At 38.7% G+C, this 20,427-nt stretch overlaps 2 protein-coding genes across 5 annotated transcripts in view; both read left to right on the forward strand.

Annotated features, from left to right (window-relative positions):
* LOC103140255 (ankyrin repeat and BTB/POZ domain-containing protein BTBD11-A) overlaps window positions 1-13,677 on the forward strand; it is a 167,531-nt gene extending 153,854 nt beyond the window's left edge. For all 3 annotated transcript variants that reach the window (XM_007555314.2, XM_016673048.1, XM_016673049.1), the window contains 9 exons: window positions 581-716; window positions 3,806-4,038; window positions 5,081-5,259; window positions 5,470-5,575; window positions 6,807-6,909; window positions 6,989-7,070; window positions 7,874-7,942; window positions 8,022-8,135; window positions 8,648-13,677. In XM_007555314.2, coding sequence (XP_007555376.1) covers window positions 581-716; window positions 3,806-4,038; window positions 5,081-5,259; window positions 5,470-5,575; window positions 6,807-6,909; window positions 6,989-7,070; window positions 7,874-7,942; window positions 8,022-8,135; window positions 8,648-8,878 — 1,253 coding nt within the window. In that variant the 3' untranslated portion in view covers window positions 8,879-13,677. The remainder of the gene's footprint in view (window positions 1-580; window positions 717-3,805; window positions 4,039-5,080; window positions 5,260-5,469; window positions 5,576-6,806; window positions 6,910-6,988; window positions 7,071-7,873; window positions 7,943-8,021; window positions 8,136-8,647) is intronic.
* Window positions 13,678-14,129: 452 nt separating this feature from the next.
* On the forward strand, window positions 14,130-19,929 carry LOC103140279 (zinc finger protein 709-like). Of its 2 annotated transcripts, XM_016673065.1 has the most exons (7): window positions 14,130-14,287; window positions 15,443-15,645; window positions 15,729-15,830; window positions 15,904-15,999; window positions 16,093-16,203; window positions 16,961-17,084; window positions 17,235-19,929. In XM_016673065.1, the coding sequence occupies exons 1-7, from the start codon at window positions 14,260-14,262 to the stop codon at window positions 19,832-19,834; spliced, it is 3,264 nt and encodes a 1,087-aa protein (XP_016528551.1). In that variant the 5' UTR covers window positions 14,130-14,259; the 3' UTR covers window positions 19,835-19,929. The 2 variants fall into 2 exon arrangements, with proteins under 2 accessions (XP_016528551.1, XP_016528552.1); XM_016673066.1 differs by lacking the exons at window positions 14,130-14,287; window positions 15,443-15,645 and having other exon boundaries at window positions 15,735-15,830; window positions 15,917-15,999.
* Window positions 19,930-20,427: the final 498 nt, after the last annotated feature.

Raw genomic sequence — 20,427 nt, forward strand, 5'->3', positions numbered from 1 at the left:
TTGCATTATTATTATTATTATTATTATGCCATTACCAAATGGTCTCAAACTGCAATATTATCATTTATTGCAATAACTTCTGTGGACAGTTTATCGTCCACCATAATTTGTTTACTTGACAGGCCCAGATGCTAAAGCTAAATTAGAGCAATAAGTCTCTCCAGTTTTCTAAAAATTTCTGTGTGGAAATTCGCATAAAGTCAACAGATCCCAGCATTTTTTCATACTAGTGCACAGATGTAAGTTTATTGCTAATTTTCTGAAAAATGTTAAAAATCACTTGGTTTTTGTGATGCTAACTCTCCTGTAGGGGGCAGTATTTCTTACTTTTAACACACTGCTGCCTCAGCCTTAATTGATGTCAGATAGTCCGTGATCAATATGGCGAGCCACGAAAAGTCGCATGTAATATCATAAATAAGCACAAATATTGCAAAATTATAAATAAATTAACTTAATTATTTTTAAGTTATTAGGCTTGTTTCCATGCTAACATTTGAACTGTTGACCTTTAAGAACAGAGCAGAAGTAAACTGATGTGGTTTCTAATTCTGTAAATCTATAATTTTCTCTCTTTTAGGAAACTTTGAGCTGGTGAGCTTGCTGTTGGAAAGAGGAGCAGACCCCATGATCGGCACTATGTGTCGAAATGGCATCTCCTCCACTCCGCTGGGAGACATGAACTCGTTCAGCCTGGCAGCGTCGCACGGACACAGGTGACACAAGTCAATCACCGTAAATACACCTGCAATCCTATGAGTGAAAATAAGGCCATAGGGAGTAAAATACATGCTAACAATGCTAACAAAATCATTGAATTTTCTATAAATTGTTTTTTTTTTTGTGGTAATTTCACCATTTTTATGGTCAAGGCTTTTTATGAGGTGAAGTAAGAATTTTATTTACAGAGCACATTTTCAGCAACAAGTGCTTTACTTGAATTAGAAGCAACGTTTCATTCAGTGTACTATAAGCCTGGCGGGCCACCAGGCTTTACTTGTGCTCCCACCAGGCCTTATAAGCATTGCTATTTATTTAATTTGTTTTTAAATGTTTGCATTTTTAAGTCTTTTTAGTTGGTGTTCAGGTATTAATCTGAAAATAAAACATAATTATTAAGTGATATTTTCGCGAGTAATAAAAAGTCACAAATACCAGCATAAATAAGCGCAAATATTGCAAATATTTCCAAATTAGTACCACAAACACTTTGATTTTTATTGCATAACATCACAAAAAGAATCATGAAATCCTGGAGGGACTGAAAAGATGTTCAATAATTTTTAATTTTAAGATTTTATTAATATTTTATCAGTTTGTGAACAAGTTTTACATTCTTGCACAACCGGCTCATTCATGATCATGATTTGGCCCAAAGCGAAAATGAGTTACTATACTAGTATAAAGCTAGTATAAAGTACCGTGCCTCACTGACAGGGGGCAGTGCTGAGCCCCATAGACGCAACGAACAACAGGCGCTCTTCTTCTACGCTTTGAAAAGACTGAAAACAGTCGGGAGGGGGAAACAGATGGAGTAGAACCGTGTAAAGCCGCTCTTTTTGGCTCCCAGACTTTTAAAAATGAGAAACAAGAAAGTTTTCTCACAACAGAATGACAGAAACATTTGTGGAGAAGGATAAGCGCATGGACGTTACATTAAATAAAGGTGAGATTTTCAATTTTAATCAGAACAGAGAGAAAGAGAGCATTCAAATAAATATAACATATTATTTTATCTTTCTTGCTGTTAAGCTGTTAGAAACTTTAATTAGTTCTAGTCAAAATTAAAACACAGCTTCTATATTGTATCTTCGTCTCTGATCACCACAGTATCGATCCCTTCACATCCGTTCAATCTGCTCCTCACGGGAGATATCTCCGTTTCCGTGACGATGTGTTCGGCTGCACTTTACGGCCTGAATAAGATAAAACCTATTAGCATTCAGGGCGGCGGGGAAATGAAGTGCAGCGGAGAGCGACGGCAGCAGCACAATGCAGCATTATTAAGACAATCAATTATGGAGTGGTGATCACGCTGCGATGTGTTGTAAAGAGGCCGAGACTGAATTAGGGCTGGTTCTTCTCACGCAGATTATCTGCAGATTAAGGCTACTAACTATATGTAATGTTCAGTTTTAATTTAGTTTTGACAGCAATCATTTTTAAGGATCTAAAATCTGTCGTGTTTTGATGGTGGAGGAAAGTAGAAAAGTCCGAGTAAATGAAGAATGCTTAAGGGGAAAAAAATAACGAGATTAACCAGCAAAGAGTGTAAAATACACTGCAGAAAATACAAAATCTTACCAAATATCTTTGGTCTATTGAAGTGCAAATATTTTTAATACACTTGAAATAAGACAAAACTAACTTAAAAGTAACTTTTCAGCAAGATATAGGAGCTTGTTTTAATTTTATAAGTGAAATATCAATAAAGCTCTTATTTTGATCAAATTGTATAGTAAATAAGTTAGAACACTGTAAAAACATCAAATCCTACCAAGTATTCTAGGGTAAATATTACTTTAACTAAGACAAAACTAACTTATAAGTAACCTTTAAACAAGCTTGTTTTTATTCAATAGTCCAGTAACTATAGCAAGACGTTTTCCCCATATTATAAATAAAAATATCCATCTAAACTGTAACTTTTTCATTACTATTAAGGAATTATTTACTTAAAACAAGCTCCTGTGTCTTTCTGAAATGTTATTTGTAAATTAGTTTTGTCTTATTTCAAGCGTACAAAATATTTGTCCTAGAAACTAGATTAAAAATACTTGGTGAGAGTTTGTGTTTTTTCAGGAGAAGAGTTTAAATACACGGGGCGAACGAGAAGCACACATGAGACTAGGAAATTAATCTAATAATAAAGAACTACTAGGACTAAGAACTGTAATTAATCTGGAGTAACAAGAAACAGAAACAAGATCTAATCAAAGATTGAGACGAAGGAACAGAGAATAATCACCCCCAAAACATAAAATCAGAATAGAAAACATGAAACTCTACATGCACAGACCTCTAGCCCGACATTGATCAGCTTCACGGCGCTGCACGCTCCAACTCGCTGCAGCAGATGGAGCAGTGATGCGTTATCGAACTGGGATCACGCCGCATTTGTTAGAATCCATTCAGACCAGGGCTTCTGTTACCACTGCTGCAGCAACGCAGTCACGGGTCATGAGTCGATTTTTCATTTACATCATGACTTTTTAAAATATCTTTGGCAGTTTTTGATCTGGCAGTTGCCCAGAGTGGCATTAGAAAGGGGGTGCACAAACACCAGACTCAGTTCAGTTTATTTATAAAGCGCCAATTCACAACAAATGTCATCTAGAGAGAATTTATTAAAAATATACCAAAACTTGGCCGATGAGGGTTAAGCTCAGTTTTTCACATTAGTTTAAAAAGTTTTCTATCGAAATAAACCCAGCTGTGTTTCTATTACAAACATGTGCAAAACTTTGTTCCTCTAAGTCCAGTTTTTAACCCTCATTTTACCAAAAAGCACCACAGGAAATCATTTCTGCCTGCAGCCATCAGACTTTACAGCTCTGAGTAACTTAAATTTAAGTTTTCTCTGCGCTCATTTATAGATTAATATATCTGCATGTGCATACTCATTTTGATTTACTGTAACATTTTCAGAGGATAAAGCAGAATTTAAATAAAACCAGCTGAGGATTTTTCTGGTTACCAAGAGAAATAGCTGTAGTGCTCCTGCGTGAATTGAAAGAGCTAATCTTGTTTGTTTTGTTTTTTTTACCCATGGTACAACTCTGCGTTTTGTCTCCCTATTGTGCAGGAATGTTTTCCGGAAGCTCCTGTCCCACTCAGAGAAGGAGAAGGGGGACGTTTTGTCACTGGAGGAGATCCTGGCCGAGGGTTCAGATCCCGGGGAGAAGAGGCTGGCTCCGCAGGCCAACTGCAGCGGGACGCTGCGAACAGGAAAGGCCAAACTGCGGGCCCTGAGAGAGGCCATGTACCATAGCGCAGAGCATGGCCATGTGGACATCACCATTGACATCCGCAGCTTAGGTCAGACTTACTAATGCATGCCTCAGTGGCACACAAGCCTCCAGCTGTCCTGCAGATGTGCTCATGCTGTGCCCGTCCTGTCCCGTCCTGTTCCCACCCACTGCAGCTCGCCCAACCGTAAAACAGGAGCCGTTTTATCTGAGGCCGTAGTAACGGGTCAAAGGTGTGAACAGGATGATGGAGCTTTGTCCTCGCTTCTCGTGTTTTAAATGTGGCCGCCGTCAGCGTCCAGTGCATTCACCTCCACGTTTTAGTGAATCAGCCGGGAAGCCAGAACTTTGGCTTTGATACAAACAGGATTTACATTGGTAGAGGGAAAAGGAAAGTGTAAACAAATTACCTCAGTGGTGTGCGAAGGTCTGTCATGATAACAGATTTTATATAGACGATAAATTGTCCACAGAAATTCTTACGATAAACAATAATATCGTTGTTTGAGACTGTTTTCCAGAACACATTCTCAAAGATGAATAAACTTTAAATTCTCATGAATGTTTAACACCACAACTGGAAGACATTTTAAATATCCCAGATAAGTCGTTTCTCCACCATTAGTACATTCAACAGAGTGTACACGAGCATGATTGACAGCGCTACAATCCCCCTCCCGGCTCTGATTGGTTGCTTCTGACCGGGAGCGGTGCATTTCTTCAGACTGCAATAGACACACTGGCATGACACAGAGACTAACAGATTTGTAAAAAACATATTTTTGTAAAAAAGCCTGCAGCTTTAAGATTTTTAAACCCATCTTCATCATTATGAAGGCAGAGAATAAGCAGCTAATTTTCTGCCTTGCTGTGTTTTACGCTCACTTCATTTCCATCAATCACATTAGAGTCGTTATTAACAAGCACTTTTAATTAAACTCAGATTCTCCATTTGTTTTACCTCTGATTTCCCACGAACCCAACACTCATGACATCCAGTGCAGAAACATGATCCGTCTGTCTCCTGTGACTCTACCCTTGTTTTTCTCCATTTCTCTGTATTCACTCTCTGCGGTTTATTTTGTGTGTGTGTGTGTGTGTGTTTTTCCCAGGCGTTCCTTGGACGCTGCACACCTGGCTCGAGTCCCTGCGCACCTGCTTCATGCAGAACCGCCGGCCGCTGATCCAGGGTCTGCTCAAAGACTTCAGCTGCATCCAGGAGGACGAGTACACGGAGGAGCTGATCACACACGGCCTGCCGCTCATGTTCCAGATCCTGCGAACCAGCAAGGTCGCCGGGGGCTTCCCTTCACAGCAGCAAACCGCTTGTTCAGACTACAGACAAAAGACGGGCTGGCTTGTTGGGAATACAAACTGAATCTATTAGCTTCCTCATTTGCATGATGTTTTTTCAGGATTAGCAGGGGGAAACCAAGGGGTTTAAAGCCGCAGCATGTGGAAAGTTGTTGTCCCTAACGGTGCTGCTGCTGTGTGTCTGCAGAATGAAGTGATTAGCCAGCAGCTGTCGGTCATTTTCACGCAGTGCTATGGACCTTTCCCCATCCCCAAACTGACAGAGATCAAGAAGAAACAGACGTCACGCCTGGGTGAGCCTTCCCTTTGTGGAAACAGAATCATTTTTTATTTATTTCCATGTGTTTCTGACTCTTTTGTGTCTTAAATCCTTCTGATATCGTTGTGGACGATTGTCGCAAATCAGCATCTATCTTCTTTCCCTTTGTCCCATATACGCTCCGCTTGTTGATCATCATATTAGAAGTGTTTTACCACCATCTAGTGGTCAGAGTGTGAACAGCTGAATCATGGTTGATCTGATCTGCAGCTGATATAGCAAATTATTTGTATTTTTGGGTTTGATGCATTTTAACGACATTAGTCAATAACAGAGAACAAATTATTAATATTATTAATTTGTAATTTATAGATAGGTAGAATTGTAGAAATTGAAAATGATGAGCAACTTTGCATACATTTTTCATCATTTATATTTATAACTTAAATTTAAATGATAAATTTAAATTTAGCATTTAAATTGTATGTTAAATAATGAAAAAATATGATACAAATAATTGTATATTTACATATTTATTTTATTACAAAACAGGGAATAATCGCAACAATGTAAATTTTGGGCAGCAAAGTGCAGCTAATAGTTGCTAATTATCATTATTAGCCGTTTACTCAAATAAACAACCCCTAATTAAATAAACATTATAATATATTAAGCTTTTATATTGTTGGTTTCACATCCTGAAGTGAGTTACGTTGAGATTTCTCTCATTTTGTGATTATGAAGTGGATAAAAATAGCTTCATAAATTAAATGTAAATGTTTTAATACTGTAGGGATTTATTCAGGTACCATTTAATTCATTTCCTAAAAATACCATGTAGGTTTTTAAATGGTAAATTTATCATTTTTAGGTTTTAACTCATCTTGAAACTAAACAAATGATACATCATTATTATAATTTTTTTTAGTCATCCATTTTGTGCTTCTGTTTATTACTTTAATTCAGTTCACACTTGCTGGGAATAATAACTTTTTACCTTGAAGTTAAGCAGGAAACTTGCACAGTGTTGCAGCGCCACCTGCTGTTTACATCAGAAAAGAAGCATAGAAGGAGCCAAACGTTAATGAGGGTTTTAGAGAAATGTTTTAGAGACTCATTGGAACAACAACTTGGAAAACAAATTAAATAGTAATTGTTTAATTTGGAGCGGAACCTCGATGTAAAACCAACATCAGCTTTTTCTTCTGCTGTTTGCTGCTCTTCATAATTAGTTTTCTTGAATAAAAGCATTTTGTTTTTCCCAGACCCGCACTTCCTGAACAACAAGGAGATGTCTGACGTCACCTTCCTGGTGGAGGGGAAACCGTTTTATGCACACAAGGTGCTGCTGTTTACAGCATCAGCCAGGTACTGGGAAGCTGCATGCAGACATGCTTGATTTTAGTCAATAAGATGGAAAAATTGACACGTTTTGTGTTTCAACCAGGTTCAAGTCTCTGCTCCAGAACAGACCAGCAGCAGAAAACACATGCATTGAGATCAGCCATGTCAAATACAACATTTTCCACGTAAGAAGTTGATTTTTTATTTATTTTTAGCAGGTTATATATGTGTAAGACTGGAAGCTTCCCCAGAAAACCTGCTGAGCCCGGTGGTTGGGTGTTAGGCCAGTCATTCATCCAGCAGTTGGTCGTGTTTTTAAGTTAAAAAATGTTTAAAGTTGACAGGAAATTTGAAAATATCACTTGATAATTATGTGTCATTAAAAGATTGGAAGATTAATGCCTGAAGACCAACCATAAAGTCTTAAAAATTTAAACATTTTAAAAAGACTTAAATAAAAAAAAAAAGCAATGCTTAGCCTGGTGGGGGCACAAGTAAAGCCTGGTGGCCCACCAGGCTTATAAAACACTGGAGGAAACCCTACAATAAAACTGTATCCAAGATCTTTTCATTTACTTTTTCCATGTGAATTTTTGCACATATTTTGACATGTAGCTAATATAATCAACACAATAAGCGCCTCTTGGATAAATATCTATATATTTTTAAATATATACAGGAGATAATCCAGCGTAGAGACTCTAACATCCTGATCTGGTCATTCTTGTCCTTAATTAAACTCTTTCCTGTAGAGAAAAGTCCACAAATATCCTGAGGGATCTCCAAATGTTTTCAAATAACTCAGTTTTCCTGATCCAGTGATCGATACTCGGTCCTGTTGTTTTGTTCCAGTAAAGTACAATCACTCTTTTACATGATACCAACAGCTGTTCAGATTTGATTAAAAAAAGTATTTTTGGTATATGAAAAACCTGGATCTGGAGCCTTTTATTTACTTTCAAATGTGTTGGCGTGTTTTGTCTTGCAGCTGGTCATGCAGTATCTGTACTGCGGAGGCACAGAGTCTCTGCACATCCGCAACACAGAAGTGATGGAGGTACTGCAGAGGGTTTGCATGGCAGCGTCATCACTTTGAGTTTGTTTTTATTTAATCCTGCATGTACCGTTCCCTGCAGCTCCTGTCTGCAGCCAAGTTCTTCCAACTAGAGGCCCTTCAGAGACACTGTGAGATCATCTGCTCCAAGAACATCACCACTGAAACCTGCGTGGACCTTTACAAACACGCCAAGGTGGGAACACGCCTCAGACTGTGAATGCACCTGCTCATCTCCTCCCTCATTTAGTAATGCCTCAAATGACAGCTGATTTCTGAGAGGCTCTAACTCGCCGTTGTCTTGACAAAAGCAAGAAGAAAAAAAGAATGAAAAGAGAAAAAAGTGAATGCCAGCAGGTGGATTCTGGTCCAAAAAGAGGAAAAATGTGATCAGTGCCTGTAATAAAATGTATGTAAACCAGTAAACAAACCAGTAAACTAATTAAATTACTATTCAGTTTTAGGAGTTTTGTGGTCAAGATGAAGACTTTTAAAGAAATTATAAGTCATAACAAACTGTTTGATTTTAAGTTTTTTTTTGAGATATGATTGGTTTCTATTTATTCACATTTTCCAAAGCAGATCACGTTTAGAATGACTTTACATTTTGCAAAAACAAATCGGATAACTTAAAGTAAATAAAAAGAAAAAACTGATATTTCCCCATTTTTCAATGCTGCATTTTTCCACCTTTTTCTCTCTCTGCAGTTTCTCGGTGCGTTGGAGCTAACTGCATTCATCGAGGGCTACTTCCTGAAGAACATGGTGCTGCTGATCGAACTGGACGCCTTCAAGCAGCTCCTGTACGAGCCGTCCGCCGCCGAGAGCCCCGCGTCCAGCCCCGGCCTCTGCTCCGACATCCTCCACGACCTGGAGAAGACGCTGGCCACTCGCATCCACTCCATCCACCTCTCCACCTCCAAGGGCTCGGTGGTGTGACCGCCGCCCGCCGCGCTCCCATCCAGCCGCAGCATCGATGTAACGCCCGTTTTAGCAAACACTGTCCCGCCCACGTCAAACTGCTGTCGGACGATCTACCGCCAGGATTTCCCTTTAATTCTGCTGCTTGTTGAACGTTGATGTAGACGTTTGTGACTTAACTTTGTTTCTTTGCCTTGAGCCTCTGTCCTGACGGCTGTTCACTTCACTGCGGATAAAAACAAACCCGACTCGGTCAAGACGCCTCGTTCACAATAATCCAACTGTGTTTCATACAGAACATATGCATGAAATACATATTTTACACTTTTTTCACTCAGAAACTAAAGTAGAAGTTTTACTCATTCAATACAAACGATACATTTTCTGGAAGTGGACGCCATGGCAGCAGCAAATGAAATCCCTGCTATACGGCCCGTAGCAATGTGAGGACTTTTAAGGTGGACTTGCTTACATCTCAGTCTGTCGGTGTGTTTTTGCTGGACACGTTTCACTGTGTTTTATCTGCCATGTTGCAGAAGCCAAACTGATCACAGGAACTTCCGCCGTGGCCGCCGCCGCCGAGCCGGTTCAAATAAACCCGAAATCTATGCTGACTTGATTCCGAAAACACGGGAAATAATTCGTCTTTTTGCATGACTCCTCCTTTACTGAGCTGCCATTATGTTGCTTTTTTTATGCACAGCTTACTTCATGGACCACTTTTCTGAACGGGAAGTAAAAGAAATTGCTGCTTATTAACTTTTTATTCGCCACAAGACAGAGCGGGATTCTGGAGACGGACCACGTTTTTGAACGCAGACTGTAAATATCTTCTGGAAGTCATCGTTTTTGTACGCCGGTATAAAATCCCCACACTTACTGGCCTCACTAAACATGCTCCCCGCTGTGCGTCCGGATTATGCAAGCTTGCATGTTTAATCCATCTGTATGACTTGTGTGTTATGCAACATTGCGCTGCGGGACGCCGGTTGCTCCAGTTTTAGCTGAACCGAAGGGTTTCCCCTCCAATTATTTTTGCTCTGAAGCATCCCAGATTATCAGGATAGATTACAAGATTCATGCTAGTTTGCAGCATTTAAATTACCATCTGTGTATTAATTTATTTTAGCTGTTTAGTATTGAATTGAAGTTACACACAAAATAATATTTTACTGTCATTGCTTGGTGGTGAAAGGGAGGAAGAGGTGGAGCAAATATAAAGATCAACTTTTAAAAAAGTCTAGCTTTCCAAAAATTAAACAAAAAATAATGAAACTATAAGTAAGAAGCCAAAGACGAAACTCAAATATAATAAATAATGTCCAGCACATCACAAGGAGCTAAGAAAATGTTAGCAATTTGATGTCTAATCAAATTTATGTTGATTTCTGGAAAACAAAGTGATACAGCTGCGCTTACAAAACAAAAATGAACATCGTCTTCATAACTAAATGAAAGATATCAAGAGAAATTTCAGACTTGTGAAAATGTTTTTCCTGGTCTTTCTTGCGAACTTAAATCTTCATGTTTCTCTTTGAGAGCATCAATAAAGTTAAACTTGAAGTTTCTTCCTTACACTTTCATATCAAAAAGTAACACAAACCTGCTGTGGGTTGTGTGGTGACGTTTTAGGGTTTTTGGAGACTTCTTTTAGCATCTTACTGTCTGCTCTCAGGGTGAACATGCTTTGTCGGCCAACATGGACATGTCAGCAGTTTTATTTTGAAATCTGATTACAAATTATTCTGAGATGTCTATTTTTTTATAGATCTTTTCTCTCACTTAAACAGTAACCAAACTAAAGATGTCTGAGATTTAAAAGTGGAAACCTTCTAAAAAAAACTTGACAGTCTTTTCTTCTATTGTTTATTTAAATTATTTAAAATTTTAGTTGTATATATATATATATATTAAATACCTTCAAGTCTAAATTTTTCTGAAAAACACTGAATCTTGTTGGAGAGAATCGTATTTTGACATGAATGTATAATGACAGAAATACTTAATTATTAAAGCTCCTTGCAGATCATGCCAAATATTTTGCAAAACTTATTTTTTTTAAATTGTGTTGCATCTGAATGGTCTGGATGTCATAAAACGATTAAAAAGCACCCCGTTTCTGCATTCCCTCAGTATTTCAGTACTAAAAGCTGCAACAGTTAAGTAAATGTTATGTTTTCTTCCTACCTATATGCTGTGATTTCATAAAATTAAAATACAAGCTGAAAATGTTCTGAGAGGAAACGGTGAAATGAGTTGAAGAAAACACGATGGATTTTAATCAAGTTCATGTCTATGATCGCCCCCTGCTGGTGTAGCATGGGTTTTACAACATTTTGATCATCCATCGTAAGGAAAAAATGTATAGAAAATCAAGAAACCGTCCAGGAAATTAATTAGCAGTTTTAAAAAAATGAACTCTACTAAATACAAAGTGTGAATTTAACAAAAGTAATAAAAAAAAACATCTCTTGGTAATTTATGCATTGAATATAAGAATACCTTGTTCACAGTCCTGAATTTTCCACACAACTGTCTCATACGGTGTTGACCCTTAACAACTACGTCACTCTGTCATTCGAGGCGCCATGTTGGACGTCGGAAGTGAGGGATGAGAGTATTTAACAGAACGATTGCAATTGTTTTCCAAAGTTGTTTTTTTCCACAGTATACGCGGAGCCTACACGTGCGAGACGAGAGAAAATGTCTCTGAACGTAACTCAGCTGGTTGGGCCTCATTGACGACGGTATTTACAAAAATTGGAAACGGCTAGCTTCGAACCCGACCCATATCTCCTCCCTGGTGACGTGTTGATCAAATTACCGACTTTGCCTGAATTCACACCACGTGATTTATATCACTATGTCATAAACAGCGTTTTTCCTTACACCGTAGCAATATTATAAACATACAAAAGAGAAGATGCTAACCAGTTTGGTTTTTTTTTTCGTACATGCTAGGCTACATGACGGCGCGGCATTGTTTCCATGGTTACCAATGGCTAGACGCACCTTCTCCATAGTGCGAATAATTTATCTTTCTAATTATATATACTTATAAAGTGTATGAACGTTAATCTTCTTACGTTGTAAAAAAAAAATGTTCGCTGCAAATCCGCGATTACACTGAAGGCTGAGTCATGATTGACAGCTGCTATCGATCGCCGCCATATAATAAGTTATAAAATAAAATAAGTTTGGTTTCTATACGACCGCGCAGCACTCTGACCATTTTAAAAGTGAAATAAAATGCGATATTAGACTTCCGGGTGTCTGTTTTGTGACAGCCTTTACAGGAGCGTATTGGTTGCTTTGATGTCCGTCATGGCGGAGCGTGACGTCACGCGAAAAGGGTCCTTTTTTTTTTTTTTCATATTTTCAAAAAAGTAAATACCAAGTAATTCTCTTAATGCCACCAGAGGTCCCTAATATTTACCAACAGTTTTTCTGTTCAAATATTGACAATTCATTAAGAGGTTCTCTAGTTTTATGCATTCAGTTGTATTTTAATATACGGCTGAAATCTATTTAATGAATGTAACACAAAGCGGTTGGAGATTAAGAAATTGTGCAATTTTTTCCAGCAACAGACCAAATGCAACAGTCAAATCAGTTTTCATTTTTACATGTAATGTTTGTTTCACTATCAATCACCATTTATATTCTTATGAAATATAATTCTGTAGCACACTCAAAATTACATCCATATTTTAGCCTAAATTTTGAGAAAATCTTAATATATAAACTTCTATAAATATTGACAGATTATAGATGCTATACTACAGTTTTATTTTCTTATCTACATGCATAGCAGTATATATTTTATTTTACATTCAGCAGTTTTGAAAAAATTATATTTAATAATGCTTTAAGACATTTAGTAGAAGCAATATTTACATCAGATTGTGTTCCCATGAGGTTAGCTATGGTGTAAATGTGAGCTAAACGAGTGACTGAAATTTGCTTAAATATATATATTTTTGGTCAAATATCTGTGGCACCCCATGGTGTGTTTTTGTTTATTTTACCCTGAATGCTTTAAAGAGTTTACTGTATGTTAATAACTTAAATGAATCTTCACATAGTCACATATTTTAGTGGAAACGCTTTATTTGAAAGTGATATATAACCTGATGCAAACCAAGGTTCATGATGATGTCAAAGCACTTTTTTGTGCCAGTGTTACTGTAGCCTCACACAATCAGAGTATTTTACCAGTGAGCTTGAGTTAAAGTCTTATTGTGACCCAACAGCAACTAAAGTATGAAAATAAAGTCAAAGATTTTATGCTTATCTGTTTCTGTTAGTCTTAATGTTATGCCAGTAGCAAAAAAAAAACAAAAAAAACAGCTTAGCTTGTCCCATTTCTGGCATTTCTGGCCCAAAATGGGTCAAAGCTGTAGAGTAAATGTCAGTTTGCATGGCTCTTCTTGTTTAATGTTGTTGGGAATGTGTTCTGTACAGCAGCTTTGTCTCAACACCCTCCTTTGTGTTTGTCTGAGCATTTATTATCCTCCGTATTTGTTACTGGTAATATACCTAATTTTCCCTAGACACAGTGATAACTTGCATGGGTTAGTTTAAATCCACATGGGGATGAAACTTTTGCTACTTCTGTTCCTTTGAAGGGAAAATGTACATTGTACAAATTATATATATATATATACATATATATATAAAATATAAATTATACATGGTGTAAGAAGCAGAGATGTGGTGGAGTTAAACAACAAAGAGAAATGTTACACTCATGCTACGGTTTCTGTCGTTCCATGACATGATATTGTGGACAGCTAATAAAGACCTCAGTTTAAAAAGATCTAAAGTCTTAATTGTCTTTTTTCCTTGTGTTTGTGAGAGGAATATGTATTTGTGGGCTAAGCTAAGCAAAAGTATATGGAAAAACTTGCCAAATCCTTTTTCTGACATTAAAAATGTGTGCAAAATGTGTTGATTTCAAAGAAATGCAATTAAAATCTGTCAAAATTGAGTTTAGTAGTATTTTTCCGAGGCACTATTGACATCAAAAAGCGCAATTATATACGTATATCTATTAAAAAGTAGAAGTAATTTTCCTCATTCCATGAAATGATCTCTTGATAGCGACGTTAAACTTATTATCACCAATATATTGTGTTTCCTCCACAGTACGGTAATTAAATCCTCTTATAAATTAACGTTAAAACCGATGTGTGTTATTATTGTGCTGCTGTAAGCGAACTGTTGGACGGCAGAATGTATTGACCTATATTCTGCTACAGCGCATGCGCCGTACGTATAACCCACCGCGCCGCCCTTCCTTTCCGTCTCTCCGTTTGCTCTGCAGGTCTGTGTGTACGTCGACCTGAAACAGTGTCGAGGTAAACTGTTTATTCAGATTGCTAGCTTTACAAAACAACATGGAAAGCCCGGATCATATAGAAAACGGTAAGCCATCTAGAATGTCAGCACTCGTTGTTCTTAACGAGTTATTAGTTGATGTTTTGGAGCGTGTGCGCCCCATTTTCAATATGGCGTAGCTCGATTCGGGATGTTGACGGCGTTTCGGTGCCGTGTTGCTCCACCAGGAAGATGCTGTGTACTCAACTTAGACTTAAAGTTTATGTTAGAAGTTAGCTAACTTCTAAGCATCGTCATGTTTTAATTAATTGTAAATTACTAAAACTTAACTTACGCTGTGACCGCTTATCATAAGGAGTACTAAATACTTCTAGAGGGTTTAACTTCGACTGTTACCTTTTGCCGTCTGAAAGCTTAGCTACCTTCTGGAAAGCTACATTTGAGCTATCTTATAAAAGATAATTATCCATTGTAAATGCCATTTTAGTCTCTACTCAACTTTTACCGCTGTTGTTATTAATCAGTTAGGTAGATCATCTTGCTCGGACTTTACGTCACTTTTGAATGCATCACGGAGCAACACGATTTCCTGACTTTGTTGCTAAGCTATATGGAGCTCAAGAAATGCCATAAATCGTTAAAAAATATCATTAAATGATTGCTTAATTGTGTTCATAATAAACTCAGAACCTCAAAAATAAATAAATGTTTTCTCAACATAATTATGTGGAACACAGTTAGGGCCACTAATTGAGACCATTCAGACTTTTTTTCTTATGCTGTCGGAAGATGTGCTTATCTTCCTAATATAGAAGGAGATTATTCTTATCGTGCATTTAATGACAATTAAAAAAAAGATAATAAACTGTAATTGTAACTCAAAAGATGGGACCTAATGTCTGATTTGTAAGTCTACGCAAATTGTTAGCAAATTTCAGACTCCAACACATTGCCGAAGAAATAAAGTTGAAAATGTTTCCGGTAACATTCACAAATAAATAAAATTGTCTTTTTAAAAGATATTTTACATGTATCTCTTCATAATATATGCATTTATTGTTGTTTTTTTAAGCATAGAAAAAAACTAGAGGTATTCACAGGTGAACATACTCATATTAACTTTTCCACTTTTAGTGTAACATATTCTTTAAAATTCAGCTCAAAACTGAAGGCCGGATTTTTGAAAACATCGTTTTTCAGTGTCAAAATGCAAAAACAACAAGTTTAAATCTTTATTTATAGATCTGCCTCTCCAGCTTCCGTCTCTTCGCCTCTTCATTCCTCCCCTCCGTTTAGTCTCTGGAGCCATGTGGCACACGGTGCAGAGCAGGAACGTTCAGGATTATGGGATGGTGGAAGAGTTCATCAGCAGAGTCACAGATGTTGTGCCAGAACTGTTGAACCCAGAGCAGAAAGTCCAGCTCCTTCTTGGACTCAGAGCACGAGTAAACAGAGACACTTATTAATCGTACAAAAATGCTGATGTGTGACCTGCATAAAGTGTTTGAGATTACGTCTTTTCTTGCAGCTTGTTCTTGAACTGTGTCGTTCGGAAAAGTCCACAGACACAGAATCTGTCGAGATGCATCTGGATCGGATCAGAACCCTCATGTCCTCATGGGCAGCGCAGGTTGGTTCCTTACATGATGTCTTCTGGATCATTCACTCGATTCTTTAACTGAAGCTGTGCGTCTCATTTCCAGCCTTGCTTTGCAGATGTAAGTTTTCCCGAGACAAACTTTGTGGATCAGGTGGAGCTGATGTTGAAGCACTCTGAGGAGAGGAAGAAGTTCTTCCAGGTTTGTCAGGAACGGCATGGTATAGGACCAGAAGTTGATGTTTGGTTGGCAATAAGATGCATTTATAGGTGAATTGTGATCATTGTCCTGCAGGATGTTTTCCCCACAGATTTTGGACCTGATTTTGACAACGCTCTGCGGATGCTGATGCTGGACTTTGTGTCCAGACTGGAGAAGCTTCTTCCAGTTCCTGATATTCAGCAGGTAGAAGAGCTGGAGCTTCATCATCCGTCACCTCCGTTCTTTCTCAACATGCTGTGTAATGCGTATTCCACAGAAGCTTTGAAAAAAATAAGAAATTTCACATTTAATCTCAGGATTCTGACTTCAAAATTTAGACTTTATTGTCAAAATGTAGACCTTAATATGAGATATTTTTTAAAAACAAAATTCATCTTAATTTCAAAATTCAGACTTTAATCTATTTCTGATTTTTTTTTTCTTCTCAAAATTCTTGATTTTTTTTCATTCTCACTATTTAGACCTAAATTTTAAAATTCAGCCTTTAATCTCAAAATTCTCAATATAATCTGAGAATTCCAAATTTATTTCTCATAATTCTGATTTTAACCTCAAAATTCAGATCTAAATTTTAAAATTCTCATTTTAATTTAGAAATTCTCTATTTAATCCCAAAATTCCACATTTATTCTGATAATTCTGTCGTTTTTTTGTAGTTATTGAGTTTGATCAAAATTCACCTTAATTTCAAAATTCAGACTTTATTCTCATATTTCTGATTTATCTTTTTCAAAATTCTTGATTTTTTTTATTCTAACTATTTAGACCTAAATTGTAAAATTCTGCCTTTAATCTCAAAATTCTCAATTTAATCTCAGAATTCCAAATTTCTTCTCATAATTCTGACTCTTTTTCTCAAAATGCTTGACTTTAATCTCAAAATTCAGACCTTAATTTCAAAATACTTACTTTTTCCCCCCTCAAAATTCAAACTTTCCAGACTGCATCCATCCTGAGTGCAGTGCCTTCTGCCTTGGAGGAGTCCGCTCACTCCGTCCCCGACCAACAGCACCTGGCAGCTGCTCTGCGGTACCACACAACGCTCGGATGTCTCGATTTTTCCGGTGAGTCTCTTCAGTATCTGTGTAGTACTTGCAAATGGACAATGAGCTTCTGGTAAAGTTCTGACTGGATGTATAATTCGAAGAAAACTCAACAAATTCAAGCCAATTCTTGTTTGTAGAAATGGCTGAACAGTTTTTATTTCCACACAGATGAAACTCAGACCATTCCATCTTCCACTGGGACCTCCATCCTGTCATCCTTGTCTCTTCCTCAGCTGGACCAGCTTGTGGTCTGTTCCGACCCGATACAGACGCAGCCTTTGCCGGAGCTGTTGCCTGATACCTTGACCGTCAAAGTGGAGGAAGAAACTGTGACACCGGTTGACGATGTTGGGCCTTCCAGTCCAGTTCAGCCGGACGATCCTGGAGAATCAAATATGGAGGAATCTGTGCAGGAAGCACCACACCAGGATTCAGTTGACGGCGTAGAGCGTCCGCAGCAAACAAGATGGCTCCGACTGAGAAGAAAAGTTTTTAAAGAAAAGAAAGATCCGGTGAAACCCAAAAGAGTCCGAAGGAAATACCACGACAGCAAAACCTGTCCTGTGTGTAACAAGACGTTCCCTCGCGCTGCCGGCATGAGGCGGCACCTGGAGATTCACAAAGCAAAGCGCGACTACAATCATAATTGTGCCAAGTGCGACAAACGATTCAGGGACCAGTACGACTTGAAGCGACACACCATGCGAGTCCACGAAAAGGGAGAGACGAGTGACGCCACTAATACGAGAGCCAGGAAGTCCAAAGAGTCAGCCACAAATCAAACCTGTCCTCACTGCGGGAAGTATTTCGCCTGGCAGAGTGATCTGAAGCGGCACATAGAGACTCATTCAGGGGAGCGCCCACATCAGTGCTCTTTGTGTGGAAAGAAGTTTAAAAACCCTTACGCCTTGAAGTCACATGAGAAGAGCTGCAAAACAAAAGCGGAGAAAATGGCCAAGAAAAAGGAAAAGGAATCCTTAAATCCAGAAACAACTGCAGAGGTATCAGCAGAACCTCCAAACAATCCACCTCTAAATACAGAGCTGACTCCATGTATGCTGCTGTCTACTGAAGTATCAGTTAAACATAAAGTTTGTCCCATCTGCAGCATGACCATTAAGAACAACAGAGACATTAAGAAGCATTTGCGATCTCACTCTGAAGAACGACCGTATGTCTGCCTCACGTGTGAGAAGGGCTTTAAGTACAAAGATACAATAAAGAAGCACCAAACTCTCAAAGGCCACAAGGGCATCAGGGAGGTGCAGTGCATGAAACTGGAGAGGCTTCTCTCTGAGGCTGATGCTCAGTGTACTGGTGATACTGGTGGACCAGAAGAAATGGATCTGGAGGGATCTGAAGTCTCTCCAAAAGAGAGTGTACCTGTTCTGAAGATGTCCAAAGACGGCCTGAAAGTGTGTCCTGTCTGTTCCAAGACGTTTGATATGATTAAAACTTTGAACAAGCATCTCCAGTCTCACAGGGTCGACCGGCCGTATTACTGCGTCCACTGCAAGAGGCGCTATAAAGACCTGTACGGACTCAAAAGACACCAGATCTATGCAGTCTGCTACAACAAACCCCCACGTTACTCGCTGAAGAAAGGGTCCAATCAAGGTGAAACGGATCTCCAACAGATATTTGTCTGGTGCTCAAACTGCAGCCAACACTTTGAGTCCCTGTCCGCCCTGAAAGAGCACCAGGAAAGCGTTTGCCGAGCGGAACCGACCGTGAAGAAATGCAACGAGTGTGGAAAGGAGTTCAAAAGCATAACGATGCTCAAGGTGCACAAGAAGGTTCACAACCCGTTGTACTGCAAAGACTGCAAGAAGATCCTGGCTGACGAACCCGCCTTTGAGCGGCACAAGCTGTTGCACAGGCCGATGCAGTGCACGATGTGCGATGAGACGTTCATCATCTCAAGACGTCTGAGAGAACACTATGAGAAGCAGCACAACTTCACAGGACCCTTCCCTTGTACTCAGTGTGACAAAACCTTTGTCCAACTTTCCTATCTCATTATCCACCAGAGGATCCACAGAGGGGAGTTTCCGTTTGTCTGTGACAGTTGTCCTGAGAAGTTCAGGACCTCCTCCTTGTTGACAGTTCATCGGCGGAAACACTCTGGGGAGAAGCCCTTCCTGTGCTGGCAGTGTGGCAAGTCGTACCGCGCCGCCTCGGATCTCTCCATGCACATGGGAACCCACTCCGAGGAGAGACCCTGGGTCTGCACTGAGTGCAACATGGCTTACCGCACAAAGGCGCAGCTCAAGAACCACGTGGAGCAAGTCCACCTCTGTATCCGGTTCACATGTGCCACCTGCGGGAAGCAGTTCATGAAGGAGATGTCGCTGAAAAGGCACGAGCTCACTCACACAGGCGAGAGGCCTTTTCCGTGCACAGAGTGCGGCAAATCCTTCCTGACTGGCAACGAGCTCCTGCGGCACAGCAGGTACCACACCGGCGTGCGCCCGTATAAGTGTGAAGTGTGCTGCAAGGCCTTCATCCAGTCGAGCTACTTAAAGATCCACATGCGTCTCCACACAGGAGAGAAGCCGTACGCATGCGAAATCTGCGACAAACGCTTCAGGTTGTCCAGAAACATGCAGAAACACAGACTCACTCATGATGGGAAACAGAAGAGCTTCACGTGTGAGATCTGCGGACTCAGTTTTTCCCAAAGGAAACTGCTGAACGAACACTCTGTCACTCACGAACAGAACATTGAGACGGTCTTTGGAAATGAGATTGAGTTGGAGTATCAATAGGCTTCCTGTTTGCTCTTCGTAAATTGTAACATTTCCTAATTTTTCTGAGACATTCCTATGTCTTTATTAAAATTTTTGGTCACCAGCTCTTTCCAGTTAACGTTTTTTATTATTTGTTTTTGTCACCAGTGATTAAACTGTAAGACAAGAACTTCAGTGATGGTGCTAAGCGAAATCTATGTAAAAAGAGTGTTACTTATATCAATCCAAATTACATGCAGATTCATTGCTTTTGGGTAAAAACTATGCAGTTGACATGAATTAATAAAGTTTAAAGAGGCATTTCTTTCTTACAAAACAAACTTCAAACCAAAAAATAGATTTTTTTTGTTTTGTTTTAGAGCAATCAATATGTGACTAACTATTCAAAAGTGAAAATTCAATCAATAAGTCTCCAAATATGTAGTTGCCCTCAAAATTATTTGTACTTTGACATTGGATTAATGTTGGACTAGTGTATATTGTTCATACATTTGGAAATCTATATATTAAATTACAAAAATACATTTGTTTCAACCATGTATTCAATACATGACTACATGTGGATATAGTTCCTTTAATTTTCTATTATAGAAAATACATTTCCATGTTTA

Source organism: Poecilia formosa, unplaced genomic scaffold (genome assembly GCF_000485575.1).
Source record: "Poecilia formosa unplaced genomic scaffold, Poecilia_formosa-5.1.2 Scaffold69, whole genome shotgun sequence".
Classification (NCBI taxonomy): domain Eukaryota; kingdom Metazoa; phylum Chordata; class Actinopteri; order Cyprinodontiformes; family Poeciliidae; genus Poecilia; species Poecilia formosa.